Below are 19,010 nucleotides of genomic sequence, written 5' to 3' on the forward strand. Positions count from 1 at the left end.
TTTAATAGTATGTTTTTAAAAAATGAGCCTCTAACTTCACCTCACATAATTCTCTTTTTCAGAAAAATATTTTTTCTTTCATTCACTCCTTCAGTGATACAGCATACTTCTTTCCCACTTCAATTATCTATTGTAATAGAAGTACCCCAAAGACATAAATTCCAAGGTACCTTAGAGTATATTTCTCTTGGAATTTTACCACGTGATTTCAGTACAGTCTCAAATGTGGTTATTTTCCACATCATCCTTATACTAAAAGCCCAGTGTGTTCTTTAACACTGCTTCCCTAAAATCTTTTGTTTTAGATCCTGTTTTTTCCATAGTAGACAAGCCCTGAGAATGTGAACTGCTGTGATATCTGCAGCATCTTATTATTTCTTCTTGAGAGAAGTTGTATCTTTATAAGTGTCACAGAGAAGGTGCTCCAAAGATGCTTTATGAACACAGGTTTCTTCCAACTCAAGGCTGATGTAAACTGAATGACCAATAGGTCTATCTGGATGTCTACTAATTAAAATGAGCTGCCCTTTCCTTAAGAGAAATAATACAAATTAAATGCAGACCTTACTATTTTTCTCTTATTCCACAAAACAGGGATGAAATCACATCAATATTTAAAATGATCATATGAAATAAAGACCTTGTATCACCAACATTTTATGGATAGATATTTGAACTGACTTAGAGCCACTTGCAGAACCATAATAAATGATACATTCATCTCTCAAATCCAATTTATGTCCTTATAGTTTTGGGGGCTTTTAGCCATATGCACGAGTTTTTCTCTTTCATACTCCGGGGGTCTCATTCCTTTACTAAAGGACAGAAAAAAAAAATACCTATTTTAATAGCAACATGCATAACCAATGAGTCAATAAGAACAACGACAAATATCAAATCAAATGACTTTAAACTAAAATAACCATACTTTAAACTAAATATACCTTCACTGTGATTTCAAAACTAAGGAAACAAGAATCTTTAGCCTTTCTTTTTATTTCTTTTTTCTTTTTACCTTGGAACTTGTAAAGGATTATGGAGTGAAAAACATAACAAAGGGTGAACAAAGAAGCACTTTTTTTTCAGAACCTATTTGACTCAATTAGAATGAATTCCACCCCCTGCTACTGTGAAAGAACATGTTTGTCCTCAAAGACATAAGGTTTATAGGCCTTGAAAAGTCCTGAGGGCTATCAAATAGCCAACACCAAGATGTATGAAAAAAACATCCTTTAAGTACTCACACTTTTTGCTATTAACAAACCAGGCTCAGTAAATATGTGTCAATTCATAAAATACCCATTCCTTGAACACTTAAAATATACTCAGAATTGCATTAAACTATGTAAGATATGTAGGAGCTCTAGACAATCTTGTTCCTATGAGAAAAAAATCCATGTCCAAGGCCATAGAAAAATTTACCTGATGTATATATCAGATACATTACGAACATGGTTCCATGTAATTCTGAAAACACTTTTTTCATCGTAGATATAAATAACCTCATTTGACAACTGAGGAAATGGATGTTTAGAGATGTTATGTAACTTGTCCAAGAGAACTAAAATTATTACTTAGCGATTTTCTTGGTATAGACTTCACTCGGAAAATCCCTCAAGAACTAAATGGGGTTTCTTTAGAAAAATCTACATGTTTTAAAATCCTATATTTGAAAGGATATTTATTTATATGGTATTACAAGTTTACATTTATTTTAATAAACTGGACACAAACGTATAACATATCTGTTCACTATACATTATTATAATTTGCATGTTATTTAAAATATATTACCATATTGGATTTTCCATATATTTATGAAATTACTCATGAGTGAAAATAGATAACTTCACACAAGTAAAAGAGATAACTCCACTCTCATAAAATATTCTCAGTTAAAATGCTTACTTTTAAAGAATAACTCTAAGAAGCATGTGTATATGTATGTCTTTGGTACCCCTGGTGTTTTTACAGACCTGTAGAACATATACCTGGCCATGTTCCTTCCTTCCATTGATGCAGCATCAAAAGCTCCCAGAGAGAAAGATAAAGCCTCTGGAATCTAAGTAACCACCCTGAACTGTCCTAGTTCCTCATAGCAATAGAAGATAAGTCCCATCAGAATCCTGAGGAGTTTTATAATCTAGATTATAATCACAAAAGCAAGAGTGATAAGGTAGCATAAGATCTTTGACTCCAGATGATGGTCAAAGGTGGTAGTTATTGTAAAATGTTTTTTTTTGTTTTTTTTTAAAGATTTTTTTATTTATTTATTTGACAGAGACAGCGAGAGCAGGAACACAAGCAGGGGGAGTGGGAGAGGGAGAAGCAGGCTTCCTGCTGAGCCGGGAGCCCGATGTGGGACTCGATCCCAGGACCCTGGGATCATGACCTGAGCCGAAGGCAGTCGCTTAACCAACTGAGCCACCCAGGCGCCCGTTTTTTTTTGTTTTTTGAGAGAGAGAGGGAGAGCAGCGAGTCAGAGGGGAGGGGTAGAGGGAGAGAGAGAATCTTAAGCAGACTCCACACCCAGTGTGGAGCCCAACATGAGTTTCGATCCCACAACCCTGAGATCATGACCTGAGCAGAAATCAAGAGTCAGATGCTCAGCTGACTGAGTCACCCAGGTGTGCCTGTAAAGTGTTTAAGTAGGATGGGAAGAGTCTGGTGAAAACTTCTTGAGAAGGTGAATTTAGGAAGAAATAATTGACATAGACTAGTAGAGATAAGAGGAGAGAGCATTTTATGTGTATTAACAAAAGTCAAATTTTAAAAATAGGGAATTGAAACACAGAAGCAGGAAAGCAAACAATATCTGAATAAAAGGATTTCTGTTAAGTTAGAAAATATGAATTAGTAAAAGTCATGTTCAAATTATGGGAGGAAACAATATTACTGTACCATTTTATTTTTAAGCCATTTTAAACTCCACAAAAATTATTTAAAATTTTTTCCAATAAAATAATTTCTGCATGGGGCACCTGGGTGGCTCAGTTGTTAAGCGTCTGCCTTCGGCTCAGGTCATGATCCCAGGGTCCTGGGATCAAGCCCCGCATCAGGCTCCCTGCACGGCGGGAAGCCTGCTTCTCTTTCTCCCACTCCCCTCTGCTTGTGCTCCTGTTCTTGCCAGCTCTCTCTCTGTCAGATAAATAAATAAATAAATAAATAAATAAATAAATAATAATTTCTGCATGTGCAAAGAGGAAAGTGGGTTATAGTATTAAATGATGCCAAATATAATTTTATACTTAAAACAGCAGTGTTACCTACTATATTTAATATCTGTGGATAGTTTTACTTTTCCCTAGTCAGTATATATTAAAAATGATCACAAGCAAATTCTGAGTAAATATATAGCTATAAAAGACTTTTAAAGAAACCTGTGTAGTTGTATGACTACCAAAACATAAGTACATATTTTGCTTTACATTTATTTCAAAGACTTCTCAAAGTTAACACAGAATAATAATAAAAATAAAAATAAAATAATAATAGGGACTCCTGGGTGGCTCAGTCAGTTAAGTTTCGGACTCTTGATTTTGGCTCAGGTCGTGATCTCAGGGTCCTCAGATCGAGCTCCACACTGGGCATGGAGCCTGCTTAAGATTCTTTCACTCCCTCTCCCTTTACCCTCCGCCTGCTTGTGATCTCTCTCTCTCTCTCTCAAAACAAAAACAAAAACAAAACAAACAAAAAAAACTTTAAAACAATTATTATTTTTAAAGAACCCTCTAAAATATTTAATATGCTGAATTGGAAATAACAGGATTGGAAAGATTATTTTTAACAGGAGAAAACATGTTTAGTTGTAGTTGTTTACATAAGCTAGAGATACAAATGGAGACCATTTACCTTCAAAGAAGTTATTCTTTCCGAACTCTGGCTCTAACACTGTAAAAATTGGCGTTTTTTTTCAAAAGGTGTCCAGGATGAAAATGCTATGTAAAAGGTACCTAGAAGATGATTCTAAGTAAGTTTACATACTGACTGAAGTTAGCAAAGTTCCTATTCAAACTAACCTTTTCTGAAATGAAAATAAAAGTCAGTATCAATACCAAATGAAGCAAATATATGTTTATATATTGATTACCTGTGATTAGTGGTAAAATTAATACTGGAATAGATTAAACTTCACAAAAGAAGTTCAGGGGAATATCACCCACTTCATTTTCCAAAGGGAAATGCAGTTGTCTAAATAGAGATGTTTTTGGCTTTTTTTTTAAACCTAATCCCATTATTTGAAAATTGAACAAATGTGTTTTTCAAGTCATTTTGCTTCATGGGCTTCTTGCTCAATAGACTGTGAGCCCACCTGGGGGAGGTGCTTATTCCCCTCAAAATGTAATTCCTCAGATTCATAAATTTCACAGAACATTTATTTTAGTTTGCACTGATTTGGGGAAATAACAAGTACTAGAAATGAAGCTTTCCATGGTGTTTCGTTTCCTTACCTACTTTGTTTCTATGTGGACAAGCCCAGGGTAGGTATGTTATTTTCTGGAATCCAAATAGTTCCATTTACACATATATACTCCACCCAGGTAGGGGCTACCTCATACCCTACAATGATTTTACATAAAAATATGACAACATATAATATCTACCCCTTCCTCCATGTTCATTGGATTCAATATAGAAATCCATACAACCCTCATTTGCTATATAAATACTCCCTGTCAGTAAGGAAGAAAATTAAATGAGAAAGAAATTGAACACTTCCAAAGCTGTCCAAGTATATGGCCTCATATCTAGTTACCTAAAATACTTCAAAAAAAAAAAAATGTGTGGGGTGCCTGGGTTGGTTCAGTCTGTTGGGACTGATTCTTGATTTTGGCTCAGATCATGATCTCGGAGTTGTGGGGTTGAGTCCCGCAGTGGGCTCTGCACTCAGCGGGGAGTCTGCTTGGGATTCTTTCCCTCTACCCCTACCTCAAACTGTGCATTCTCTCTCTCTCTAAAAATGAATAAATAAATCTTTTAAAAAATGTGTGACATGGCCATGAATCTAGAACTGCCAAATGGATTCACTCACACACCTTGAAACAATCTAGGAGGGTTCTATCCCTCTCTATAAAATTGGTAGAGCATGCAGAATTATTTTTCTTACAGAAGAAATAACAATTTATGATTTCATTTAATAAAGAATGAATGATATCCTCCATGGATGATTTCAGAACTCTGAAATACTTGTCTTCAACTTTGATTTTAAGGGCCCAATGAAATGTTAAAGGCAACATAAGCTTCCATAAGTATAATTCAACCAGCTTGTGACAACAAAGGCAGAAGGAAGTATTTCAAACTCTTAGAAGCTGGTATGCTTGGCACACGCTAACTATGCTTATATCCTATGGCTATTAGGCATGGAAACTTTCTATGGAATATCCATTACTCATTCCCTCTGCTCTAAACACATAGCCTGTCAGAAAAATGGTGTGGGGAGGGGTACAGAGGAAGCCAAACTTAAAAAGCAGGAAAAGGCAGAGACAAGTAAATTCATTGAAGATTTACACCACGTTTTCAATGGTTTCTTTCATTTAATTTTCCCTGACTTTTTAAATTAGTAAATATACTGGACCCAGAGGGAAACATATGGAGAAAAGCAGAAAAACAAACAAACAAAAAAACAAAGCAGTGCAAATCTCTGTGTCTTGTACAATAGCCGTTATTTGGTCTTTGCATTTGAGTATCTGAATGAACTGTGGTCTGCTTTTCATTACTCTCCATCTGGAGCTGTTGCCTGCTTTGTTCAGCAATTTCTGGTCATTTTGGCCTGACGGTGACTGTTTTGTTTCATGTTGCCATATTTTACAGAATGAAAACTGCCCCAGCCACCACCCAAGAAAGAACAATCTCGAAGACGAGAAGTTATGTTGAAAAAGTTCTCCATGACCCCTTCCAAAACAGAGAGTGAGTGTGTTTCTCTGGGCCTGCCTACTGTACAGAACTTCAGTGTGTGAGTGGGATACACGGAGGGAACAAAAGCCTTTCTTTCAGATGCTAAGTTAGGGTAAGAGTCTAAGGTTGGGCTAATATATCAAGGTTCATTTTGAGGCTTTTTCTTTTCATCTTCAAGGAGACTAGTGAATGCACTTCCTCACACCTCACTAAATACTAACTTGCATGTAATATACTGCATGTGCAACAGCTCATGAAAAATTGAATTCATATCATATCCTTAAAAACAAAAATAAATCAATCCTGTCTTCCTAAGATTTGGTTTTAATTGCACAGCCTGAGTCTGGAGGCGAAGTTGCAAATGGTTCAGAAGCAAGTGTCTCACAGAAGACCAAATCCAATTTGCATTCTCTAATGACAAGCTCGTGATTTTGTTTGAAAAAGCCACGTCACCCTTTCCATTCCCTTCCGTAAGAAATCCACGGTCAAGAAGAACTCAATTTCTGCCGATTATTTAAGAAAGCAAAACATAATATTCTCTCCCAATTGATTACCATTTTCATCTGACATTATTTTACAAGAAACAAAGAAATATATAGTCATAGGCTCCACATAGTTCATAAAAAGAAGCACCAAAACATAAATATAATAAATATAAGTGAAACCAGATCATTTTTCCAAGAACTGGTTTTGTTTTTGTTTTTTTGTTTTGTTTGTTTGTTTTGTCTGAAAAGACAACAGATTTGGAGAAATGTAAAGTTAATAATAATCCATCACCCATATTCTCACCCCCTTGACATATTTTTTTGTTTAATATTGCCAGTATTTTATACCACAGCTGACACCAGGTGTTGTTGAACGTTATCCATGCACAACTCACTTACCCATCAAATCAGGCCATATTATTACTATTATTATTATTTATATTATTATTATCATTTTATAGATGGGGAAACTGAGGTACCCAGGAATGTTGAGTCATTCACCACAAATCACACAGCTTACTTAGTGGAGAGGCAGTGTTCAAACCAGGAAGTCTGGCTTTACCACAGATGTAACTATAAGCCATACTTACTCTCAAATATTTACCTAGCTCCGTATTTATTTTACACATGACTTTATATTCCTTTATATTCATTTAACCTCCTATAATAAACATGTTCATCATCTGACATAGCTTAGTCTTCTTTCCTGTCATTGCAATGGCCATGTCAGTTGTATATGCTCCATAAGCTAGAATTGGGAGCTTGCCTATATTTGTTCCAATACAGAGAATGAAAGAGTGCTCAGCGTGGGCCTATTTACACATTCTTTAAACATTTGTTTGAATAACATATTTGGGATAACATTCTCAGTGTGATTACTAGAGTCAATAAATGCCTTTTATTGCTCTCTCCACACTGACTTTATAAGAAATCTCTACTAATTTAGGATGATGCCAACAAAGATGAGTGACCTGATGGACAGGAACCAGCCTTGGATGGCCTGCATGAAATAATATTTGCTACCTGAGGGGATATAAACTATCACTGCAAATTACTATAATTTGCATGTTTCTGGTTGTTTCTTGACTCACCCAGAACACACTGCTCCTTTGCAGCCCTTTTAAGTGTTTGTTGGTTTTTGTATTTTGTTTTTCCTTTCTAACATCTCCTCTCCCAATGGATCTATAAGTGCGGAGTTCTCCTTGCTCCTAAGTCCATCTGGTTTTGCTCCTACTTAAAATCTCCAATTTAGAATCTTTCATCATAAAATCTTACAACCAGTGAATCTTCATTTTCACTGTTGTCTATAGACCCCCAGGTATCATTGCTCTTAGCTCTCCACAAATACCTTCTGGATCAATTACTTTCCCCAATACTATTCTGCTTCAGTTCCTGGCTATTTCAATAAATACTTAGATGGTTGTTTCAATGTCTTATTTTATCAGTTCCTTGAACTCCTCAGTGATGTCACATCTTCCTTCCAACCTTAGAAATGCACTCCCCTGGTTATTACTGACAACTATAAACAATTTTCCATAAATATAGTTGCTTCCTCTTCCCAACTGCATGTCTTTTGTACTGGTAACCATTTCAGGGGCCATTTTTCTGAAAGGAATACTCTAAATAGGATTCAGAATATCATTAAAATAATATTTTCCCTCAAACATGAAAGTGACAGTAATACCTTTCTGATCATGAGTGCTTACTTTTAGGATACCCATCTCCATGTATTTGAGGAAGATTATGATTCAGAATCACTACTGTTAATCCACAGGCTCTAAATGTTGAAAAGGTAACTGGAGGGTTTTGTTTGTGTGTGTAGAATGACCACATGTTCACTCCACCTTCTTCATACTGCCCTCAAGGCAAAAGGTCTAATAGCCCTCGGGCTTCCCATAAGGTCATCTTTAGCTACTCTTCTATTAAATGCTTTCCCTAGGAGGTTCCAGGGTCCCTCTCTTCCTCCCTTCCTTTCTCTCTCCCTTTCTTCCATCTTTCCCTCCCTCTTTCATCTCCTTCTGTATCTATCAGTGCTTATTACGAGACTAGTAGTCTCCAAACCACTTTTTAAATTCATATTACAATGAATAAAAATATTTGTATTAGCAAACCCAAAATTCATTTGTATGTTTAAAACATACGCATTTGTAAAATTTCACTAATATGTTCTAAATCACACACAGGAGGTTGATATAAAAACAAAGAGAGGTAAGTTCTAATATTTTCTTCTAGCATCCCCAACAGATAGTCAAGCATTCCCCTGCAATACCTCACTTTGAAGGTAATCTTTCTAGGTTACACAGGTCCTGTCTTCATTGAATCTAAGTCTCTTTGGAGAGAGAGAGAGAGAGAATTAAATAAGCGATTACAAGAAAATGTGGATTGGGGTGTTAGGAGTTTCTTCTATTCCAGCTATGTGGGTCTGCTCAATTACATCCTAAAATTCTTTCTCCCAGACCTTTCCCAAGCTCATCCATTCTGACTTGCCTTTATAAACTTCATTCCCCCAAAAGAAATCTTCATCTTCTCCTCTCACAGTGTTTTGTGCGTATCTCTATTATGGATATCCAGGTTACACTTTCACATGTATTAGGCCAATAACATTGATCCTAGTAAGCATGTTAGGATTAGTTTCTTGGTTTTCTCTTTGGTTTCCTTTTCAAACTGAACAATTAGATGACAGGAACCTGTCTTATTATTTTTTGGCTTGTAGTACCTAAATACCTAGTGCATTTGTGAGATTTTAGGAGACGTGCAATGTTTTTGTTTTTTGTTTTTTTTTTTTATGGCTGAATAGAACCTGACTACCGTTACCCAAGTAGGCTAGGATATATTTTCAGTATATGAGTGTCTGTTCCTAAAACATATGCACATTATATCTGTATGTGAAATAGGGGCAGTATTTAGAATGATCTTGGCTCTACCATACTTCTTGATGTCAGTATTACAAAAAAGGCTGGATTACAGGAACAACAAATAACATATGTTACAAGAAGCATTCCAATTTTCTAGTAAGAACTGAGTCATGCAAGAGAGACCATACAGATTTCACAAATAATATATAACGCAACCCTTGAAAGAGTATGGGATTCCCAGACATGAAGAAACATGAGTCACAGATATAGTCAAATAACTTCAGACATGTTTCCAGGGGGAAGCAAACAAACAAAAAAAAAGCCTTAATAAGATACCAACTCGGATCCCAAGAGATGCTGACAGCAGAAGCTTAGACACAATGGGCCCATCCATAAATTAATTCCTAGTCAACCCATGTTGCGAAAGCTTTAAAGAACAGAGAAAATGTGCTTTGCATGGGGAACTTTTCCCCAGAGTTCCTCATTTTTATATAGGAAATCAATTTGCATCACTGATGATATCATTCAAATCAGACAACCCAAAGTTATTAAGAGGTAATTTAGTTTTACGCTGAAGCAATTTGATACTTGTTCTGATTTGTGATTTTCATTTTGTTTGTTAATGAAAAAAATTAATGAACAATGTTACTAGAAATACAACTCATCAAAGCCTCAGCATTATTAAAGAGGTTTGCCATATATTGTACATCGTGATCATTGTGCAGTTGGTGCCTGGACATCTACCTTGGAGGAGCCATCAATCCAACAGCCTAGGCAAAAGGCCATGGTACAGATGCCCTTACACATACCTTTGCACTGATTTGTGTTTTTGTCCAGAATTGCCTTTGTGGATACAATTTTTCCATACCTGAAAGAGAGAGAGGGAAAAATCCATGTTATTATAGCCCAATGAAGATGCTTAAAATACCTTAATGAACATTGGTACACACACATTTGAGCAGGCATAAACTAAGAAAACAAGCTCTGTACTCCCATTTCACACCTGGATGATCACTTTTCACCAGTTCTTCTTTATAACTCGAGAATGTACTTCCTTCCCTACATAACCACTGGGTTGAGCCTTCAAAAATAGACCTGTCAGGCTGTCATAGGTGGCTGAAAGGGGGTTGTGTGTGATTGTGATCAAAGTAAATCATACTGTGGATTGCTGGAGAAAGCACAGACCTTGGCGCCAGGGATGAACAGGGCTTACATCCAGCTCTGGCGCTGACCTAGTGTTGCAATGCTGAGCAGTCTAACACAACTTCTCCAAAACTATTTTTTTCATCTGTAAAAAATGAGAATTGTAGTAATTCCCTTTTAGGATTTGGGAGAGGGTTAAATTGAAATATTAAGATTTCCTAGCAGTGCTCCTAAGATAAATAGGGTTTTTTTGTTTTTGTTTTGTTTTTTTTTTCTGCTATTAAATACATACTGTAAGTTAATTGAGGATAAGGACTGAGTTTTGTATTCTCAATGCCTGCCACCATATGTAATAGGAACTCAATCAGTGTTTGCTATAAATAAATGAACGATACAAGTAATCCAATGGTACTTCATCTACATTGAAGTTTCTACCATAAACACATATAAGTATATTCATTATTTTATCATATCTTGCAGAAGACCTAGTCTAGGTTTTGTTTTTTAAAAGATGGGTAATATGGAGAATGAAACTCAATCTCTTTAAGCCTGTTTCCTGAGGTATAAATGATAGGACTGAAGAAGATAATTTCTAAAACCCTGTCCTTCTTTAGGATTCCATGAAGGATGCTCCTGAATCATCATAACATGGAGAAATTATAATGCAAATTTAAGTGCCAAGTTTACTAACAACTCATACTTATGTTCGAGATTTCAGCCATGTTACAACATGTTTGGCAAGTTTTCTTTTAATTCTGTTTTCCTAACCAAGTGTGAGTATATATGACAAATAGTAAATATTCCATGTCAGAATAAACTAGGTTCCTTATCACCACTGTTTCTTTTGCATTTACAATACCCTCTTATTATATCATTAATTCTTTGGAGCATTTTGGTGGTCATTTATTAATATTCTAGGGTTGATAATGTCATTGTGCTAGAAATGCCTTTGCCTCTTTTCTTTTTTTCCCCCAGATGTTTATGGCTTGTTTTTGTTTTTGTTTGGCAAAATTCAACATCTATTCATGATAAAGACTCTCAGTAAAATAAAAATTAAGATTGCCACTGTAGATTCTTTGTAAGTGTCCTTCATTGGGTTGAAAATCTTAATTAATTAATTAATTAATTAATCAATTTTTTTGAGAGAGAGAGAGAGCACCCCTGGGCCGGGGTGGGGAGGGGTAGAGGGAGAGGGAGAAAGAAAATCTCAAGTAGACTCCATGCCCAGCACAGAGCCCCAACAACAACTTGATCTCATGACCCTAAGATCATGACTTGAGCCAAAATCAAGAGTCAGACACTCAACTGACTGAGCCACCCAGGCACCTCTCAGATGGTTTGACCAAGGATGGACAGAGGGTCCTCTAGAAATTCATGGAATTCATGTCATTATGAAAATAATAGCACCAATAGCTTTGAAAATCATTATGAGCTGACCTATCAATAGGTCACAATAGGAACTAGAATATTTGTATATACTTAGATGAAGGGGTCTGAGATAATTCCCACAAGTCACCTACATGCCCCTTGCTAAAGTCAGCCAGAACTGAGATGAAGCTATCCAAAACTGAATTGAGTATATTTTGCCAGCATAATCCTGACCTTTAAGCCGCTTGCGTCCCTGGTACCACTGCATTTTCTACACCATTATAACTATAACTCTATAGTTAAATAAATCAGAGAGAACTAGGGCTGAAAGTGTCTACTATCATTTTGCAAATGTAGAAAGTGTAATCTAAGAGATCAGTAATTTGATCAAAATCACATAATTTGTGAAAGTTATAGGAGGGACCGGAATATGGGATTTTTAAGATTGGTACAGTGCTTAACCATTATACCAACTGCCTCCAAAACGGAGAAGCTAAATATATCAACTCTTCTACTTTAATCAATCTTCATGTCTTTAGGAATTCAGGTATTCAACTCCAGGGCAATATAGTATAATGGTGAAAAGAATACACTATGACAACAAACTGTCATGGCTCAAATCTCGATTCAGCCTGGGTATATTTGGTTGGCTAAGTAAGCCTTATATGTCCTTTGTATCATCTCACCATCTATAATTACATAAATCCATTTATTTAAATATTCATTTAGATTATTATCTATTTAAAATTATATACCTCTATGTACAAATATACAAAATGATAATAATCTCTACCTCATAGGGTTGTTTTGAGGGTTAAGTGGGGTTTACTGCAATGATAACAGTGGCTGGCATAGAATAAGTGCTCATTAAATATTAGCTCTTTTTGTGATTATTTCCTTCCTGTTATCTGCTATATAAAAATGTCTCTAGTCCTTGGCATTCTCTGAGGTGGTTAAGAAGTGGAAGGGGGTAAAGTCCTGTCCCAAAGGACAGTTTAAAACATTAATACTTAGACTGTTTAATCTTCCACTAAGAAATTTGGAAGGATAATTTACATTTACCACTTATATTGTTATTTTTAATGGTAGGGATTACATTAACTATGTTGTCACTGTACTTAACCATACAAATACCCATAGGTTCAAATCTTTTGTTTGTATGTTTGTTAGGTACTACTGAAACGTCTATTACCTCATGCCTATTTTTATACAAGCCCACTTCCTCCAAAATTTGTCATCCCCCAACATCCCCGTTCCAACAAACACATACAGACTCTCCTTCAAGCTCTATCTCATCCTAAGAGTTTCTCTTTTATGAAAAGAACCAGTAAAATACTATAATATTTGCACAGTCTCTTCAGTCTACAGTGGTTCAAAGTATCTGTAACTGTACCTTTTTTTTAAGATTTATTTCTTTTAGAGAGAGAGAGAACATGAGCATAGGGAAGGGCAGAGGAAGAGGGAGAGAGAGAATCTCAAGCAGACTCCACACTGAGTGCAGATTTCCCCACACAGGGCTGGATCATGCAACCCTGAGATCATGACCTGAGCCAAAATCAAGAGTTGGTTGCCCAACTGACTGAGCCACCCAGCCACTCCTCTATAATTGTACCTATTAACGACAGTAATGTCTGCTAGATTTGGGCTATTCAGGCACGTAAACATTTGCAAGACTATATATCTTAGTGTAGAAAACAAAAAGGGAGAAGAAAGGGAACATTTGCTGAAACTTTTTTTCCACACAAAGCACTATTTAATACAGTATGGGAGAAGTAAAAACTAGAGGAAGAAAAAGAATTTAGAACATTTATAACCATCTAACATCAGGCACACAAACCCTTAAGACAAAAATCCTTCTTAATTGTTTTCTAAAGCTACTCTTGAAAATTTTATATATAAGTACCTTCCAAATTAAAATTTAGCTCTCTTTTACAGAGGAAATTAAAAATTACTGTATCTCATAGTGAATTAGATCTCCCAATGGGACTTTTGGCCTATGGTGTGCCAATATTACTAGGATGTCTTTCTTTTCCTTCATTAAATGTAGTATATGTAAAAAAAAAAAAAATAGCTGTCATTTCATTACAGCCAAAAAGAAAAAGGAAAGGAAGGAAATGCTTTCTTATGGAAAGCATTTGTAAATATTTTGGCAAGCAACTTTTTTCTAAAACGAAATATTATGTCCCAGGAAGCATTATAATGCTACTGTGAGTGGAAAATCACTCATCACATATACACACACACACCAAAAAGCAAATTATGCTATTCCTTGATTTCCCCATTACTAATTACACTCTAGGCAAGGCTTTCCAATAGTGCCGATCACGAAACAATGGAACACAACTGAGAGTACCTGACTTAGCCACTAGTGTGACTAGAGTTAAAGGAATTTGATTCTTTGGCTCAGTTACAGTATTTTGCACTAACAATTATTTCACAAAGCTGTGATATGCTTTAAACAACAAGGGAAGGTATTTAATGGGCCATTGGTTCCAGTTCACGTTTGAACTCTCCCAGTGACAAACAGGTACTTTCTGCATGACTGGTGCTGTATTCTCCATGCTCTGCAAAGTCAACATCTGATGGAGGTAAATAAAGGTTAGGCTTTTTTTTTTTTTTTAAGATCCAAACCACCACAAACAGAAAAGCCACCTATGTCATCTGCCTGTGAAGAATTATATCAAATCTTTCTTCCCGATGTTTTGTCAAAGTATCCTAATGGACTAGAGGAAAAACTACTATACAGGCTAACGACACATTTTTATACATTCTAGAGAAAAAATACTTCTGAAGCAAAGATATTTCCAAACATAAGTTATCTCACTTCTTCACTCTCCCCCTTCTTTGGGTTTAGAGCAAGACTGTAAGTATTCATAAAGTTTTTCTTTATGACACCCATGAGTAGAAAGCAAAATCTGAAAATGGTCACAAAATATGCGATCAGATAATTTCAGGATGATGCCTGGAAACGGACATCTGAGCTCTCGTGCCATGTGCTTCTGGCTCCAGAAGCTTCCAGACAAACACAATTCACTTTTCTATGCTTTCATTTCATACAGCTAGAAGAGATACAGGATTTTACACAGTCAACTTCCTCCAGGGGGGTTCAACTTCTTGGGGGAAACAAATAAATGAACACATTTAGTATCCTGATTCTTACATTCAGCACCTTCTCTAAGCCACTGTGAGAAGCCCCTAATTCACATTGCTAGGATGCATTTAGACATAAAAATATGCGACTCCACATAATACCTGCATATTCACCAGCTATCCAGAGGGCCAGTGCATTCTCCAAATGCAGCCAGGTCCCAAATAACATTTTCTTTCCATTCTAAGAGCACTCTGTAAAACAGTAGCCACTCTGTAATAACTACCCAATTATTATATTTTATGTTTTCATAACTGAGTTTTATATAGTTATGTGTTGTCTATTAACTGACTTTTACCCTAGCTTGTCAGCTCAAGTTTTACATTTAATTTTTTAAAAAACAGCCAATTCTTTCTGGCATTTATTCTTATTCTTAAACAGCATTTGGGTCAAACTGTTTGTTGATACACTTGATTATTCCATATGCAAGCTTAATTTGAACTAATGGCATCTTTTATTTTCCAAAGTTGAAAAGAAAATAGAACTATTATGGGTCTACTCTTCATGCATTATGAAGACATCAAATTGGTGGGATCTTTCTATAAAGAATTTATTTTTAAATCCTTTTGCTGAATCACCCACTGTGTATATTAATTCAAAAAATACAGGCAAAGACTGAAAATAGAGTCTCCGCAGTCAATTAACTCCCAGCTAACTCATTTTTCACATGCCTTCTGTATTGATACCAGACTCAAAAAAGGTACTGCATTTATTTAACGAGTGAAACATTATCCTTTCAGCAAATGTGGTTGTTTGCCTACGTCTAGATGGCTCATTCATTCTTTGGCATTTTAGGATGCTAATGGAGTATAGCTATGGTTTTAGGGATCCAGCAGGAATGTGGTGGGGCCATTCTTTCGATGGGCCACATCAGCCAGGTTTCATCTACAAGAGAAGTCCACAGCTCAATAATATTCTGAAGCATTAACAAGTTCAATCTACCACTGAGTGGCCAAAGCCAGCAATAACTGGTGGGCTGAACTATGTCCCCTCAAAATTCATGTGTTGAAGTCTTAACCACCAGTAACTCAGAATGTAATCCATATTTGGAAAGAGAGCCTTTAGATAATTAAGGCAAAACAAGGTCAGATGGGTGGGCCTAAATCTAACATGACTAGTGTCCTTATAGATTAGGACAAAGATAGGCACAAAGGAGAGACCATGTGAGGACACTGGGGTAAGACAGCCATCTGTGAGCCAAGGAGAGAGGTCTCAAAAGAAACAACCCCACCAACATCTGGATCTCATACTTCTCACCTCCAGAACTGTGAGAAAATATTGTCACTTAAGCCACCCAGTGTGTAATATTTTGTGATGGCAGCCCTAGCAAACTAATATAATAACATCAATCCAAGTCCTGGTAAGCTTTGGAAAAAGGAAGAGAAGTGAGAATATCCAGACCACTGTCCTCCTTTTAATGCTTTGCTCAATGATTTCGCAGTTGGTCCCTCCAAGCCCTAACCTATCACCCCCAAACTCTTTGTCATCCAACATCTGTGTGGATGACAGAAGCCAAGAAGTATCCCAGCATCACCCAGAAGAGGCAACTAATAATCTAGAACCTGGTTCTTAGCCTTGTGGTCTGGACATTCTTTCCCTCCCTTGCCCACCCCAGAGATAGTCAAATTCTTGAATCATGGATCCACACCAAGTAAATTTCACAAGTCCATTGCACAAACTAAAATGCCATTTATTAACTTACAACTTGAGAATAACACATTACAAAGAACACAAAATAAGAGTTTCCAGTTGGGAGAATTGAAGAAAACTTCTCAGAAGAGGAAGTGTTTGAAGAAAGGGCAACATTTTGGCAGTCAGAAGCTTTTTATTCTTCTTAGAAATAATAAAGACAATTCCTCCAAAAAAGTTTATTTTTTACACCAGTGTGTTATTTAGCAAATTACTATTTTCACACTACAAATAGTCTCACCAAAATTCTACGGCTATAAGACTACATTTACAATCTGACCAGCCCTAAGACAATGGTCCTCAAAGGCTAATGTGCACCAGAGTCTCGAGGAGGGGCTTATTAACACACAGATCACGGGGCCCTACTCCCAGAAATACTGATTCAGTAGGTAGAAGGTGGGTTTGAAGAATTTGCATTTCTAACAAGATCCCAGGTGACACCAACTACAGCTAGATAGTGTTTTGAGAACCACCACTTCAAGAGAATAACACCAACAGCAAAGCACGTGTGGTTAGTTATTTGCAAGACTCCAGAGACTAAGGGAGCTGTCTGCAGACATGGAAAACTACTTTCAAAACTGCAAACAATATTTGCCTTTGATCAAATGATATTCCATGTTGAAAAGGCAGACTATAATTTTTTTTCAGAGTTTTTGCTTAATATAGCCAATATAATGACTACTTAAAACCCAGGTAGAGCTGGTTTGGAATTTTTTTCAGGTACTTTTTAGAAAGAAAGTCCAATGAAAACACATGGGCCATGTCTATGTTAACTCTCTTCCTTCACTTAAAATAACTGGTGGTTAATTAGTGGTTTGATTGAATTAGAGTGCTAATACAGTGAGAAAACTGGCAAGCAGATGATTAGAACCGGTTAGTGCTTTTGTTGGTCCTTTAATTAGAAATGGGTATAAACCTGGAGCAGATATACCAGACCAAAGATGAATACTTTCAAATTCTAAAATAAAACAAAACAAAATCATTAAGCTACTGGTTCTTAGAGTTGGTAACTCGTGGGCTATACTTTAGATTATATATTTTGGTTACATAGTTAAGGTATATACCCTACCTTCTTAGTGAAAGCTTGTGAGAAAGGGGTTTCCATGCAAACACGATTGAAATCACATCTTTTGTGTACTTTCTGCAACTGATCATAGCACATTTCAGCTTGTTTAACATTCTTTAACATTTGGTCTGCTAAGGTGGAAAGAAAATGGCTTTTGTTCAATTAATATGGACTTGAATCCCAATTCTACCATCCCTATGATGTGGGACAAATTACTCAATGCCTCGGCACCCCAGTTTTCCTGATCTGTAGGATCTGCTTTTAGAAATGGCTGTAAGAGGAAAGAAAACAATGTGTGTTAAAACTCCTACCACGATGTGTGGCATGTTGAAATTCCTTCTGTTCTCTTACTAAATCCTGCCTTATGCTTTGTTGCCTACATATTTAATTTATGGTATAAAAATGACTACTTGGATAAAATTTCTCTTGTTTTGTTTTTAAGTAAACTCTACACCACATGTGGGGCTCGAACTCAGGACCCTGTGATCAAAAGTCGAATGCTCTACTGACTAAGCCAGCCAGCTGCCCTTGACTTTGACAGAGCCAGCAAAACCCACTTAGGAAGTACATGCCTTAGCACTCATATGGCTTCTCATTTATACTCCGAGTCAATTCACAGTTTCTTCTTCACTTGCTCAGTCTCCTCCTGGCAATCCCTAATGACTTGTTCAGCCTGTTCTCCAGACTCAGCCATGTAATGCTGCCCCCACTTTCTTCCCAAAGACTTTTACCTTCTAACTTTGCACCAGCATCCACTGCTTTAGTTCAGAACCCCCGACCTACCCATTTTCTAGTTTCTCCTTCCCGGGCCGTCTGCTAACAAGTCATTGTACTTGGTCTACTGCCCCTTGACCTGGCATTCTTTGCTTCTCACTGCTGTCAGCTCCTGGTTTACTCATGCATACTTGACTGTGAACAGAACTCCACTTCCTGTGCCATTTTGTTTTCAAGAATCCAATCCTGTACTACCAAGTCTCAAGGTCTTCTGTAAGTGGTTTTTAGATTCGAGAGATTTTAAATACCTCTTTTATCAGAAGCAAAGTCATCTTGTCAAGAATTCATGGGTCTCCCTTTTAAAACCTCTCTAATCACCATTCCGATGTGTTTTATTTAGTTGACACTTTTATAGCACTTTCTATGGGCCAGACCTTGTTCTCAGCTTCCTAAACATACCCACTCTTGTCAATCATCACAACAACCCCGTGTGTTAGGCTCTATCACTAGCTATATTCTACAAATAAGGACACTGAGACAGAGACTTAAGTAACTTCCCCCAGGTCACATGACCAGGAAGTAGCAAAAGCAGAATCCAATCCCAGGCAGGCTGACCTCAGAGCACATGGTCTGCCAAAACTTCAATA

The 19,010-nt window shown here is 36.6% G+C and overlaps 1 protein-coding gene across 1 annotated transcript in view; it reads right to left on the reverse strand.

Annotated features, from left to right (window-relative positions):
- The window catches only part of RBMS3 (RNA binding motif single stranded interacting protein 3), a 668,889-nt gene that overhangs the window by 453,562 nt on the left and 196,317 nt on the right, over nucleotides 1-19,010 (reverse strand). Inside the window, exon 3 of the mRNA XM_081826971.1 lies at nucleotides 10,045-10,103. Coding sequence (XP_081683097.1) covers nucleotides 10,045-10,103 — 59 coding nt within the window. The remainder of the gene's footprint in view (nucleotides 1-10,044; nucleotides 10,104-19,010) is intronic.

Source organism: Leptonychotes weddellii, chromosome 1 (genome assembly GCF_054177405.1).
Source record: "Leptonychotes weddellii isolate Sample4059 chromosome 1, ASM5417740v2, whole genome shotgun sequence".
Taxonomy (NCBI): Eukaryota; Metazoa; Chordata; class Mammalia; order Carnivora; family Phocidae; genus Leptonychotes; species Leptonychotes weddellii.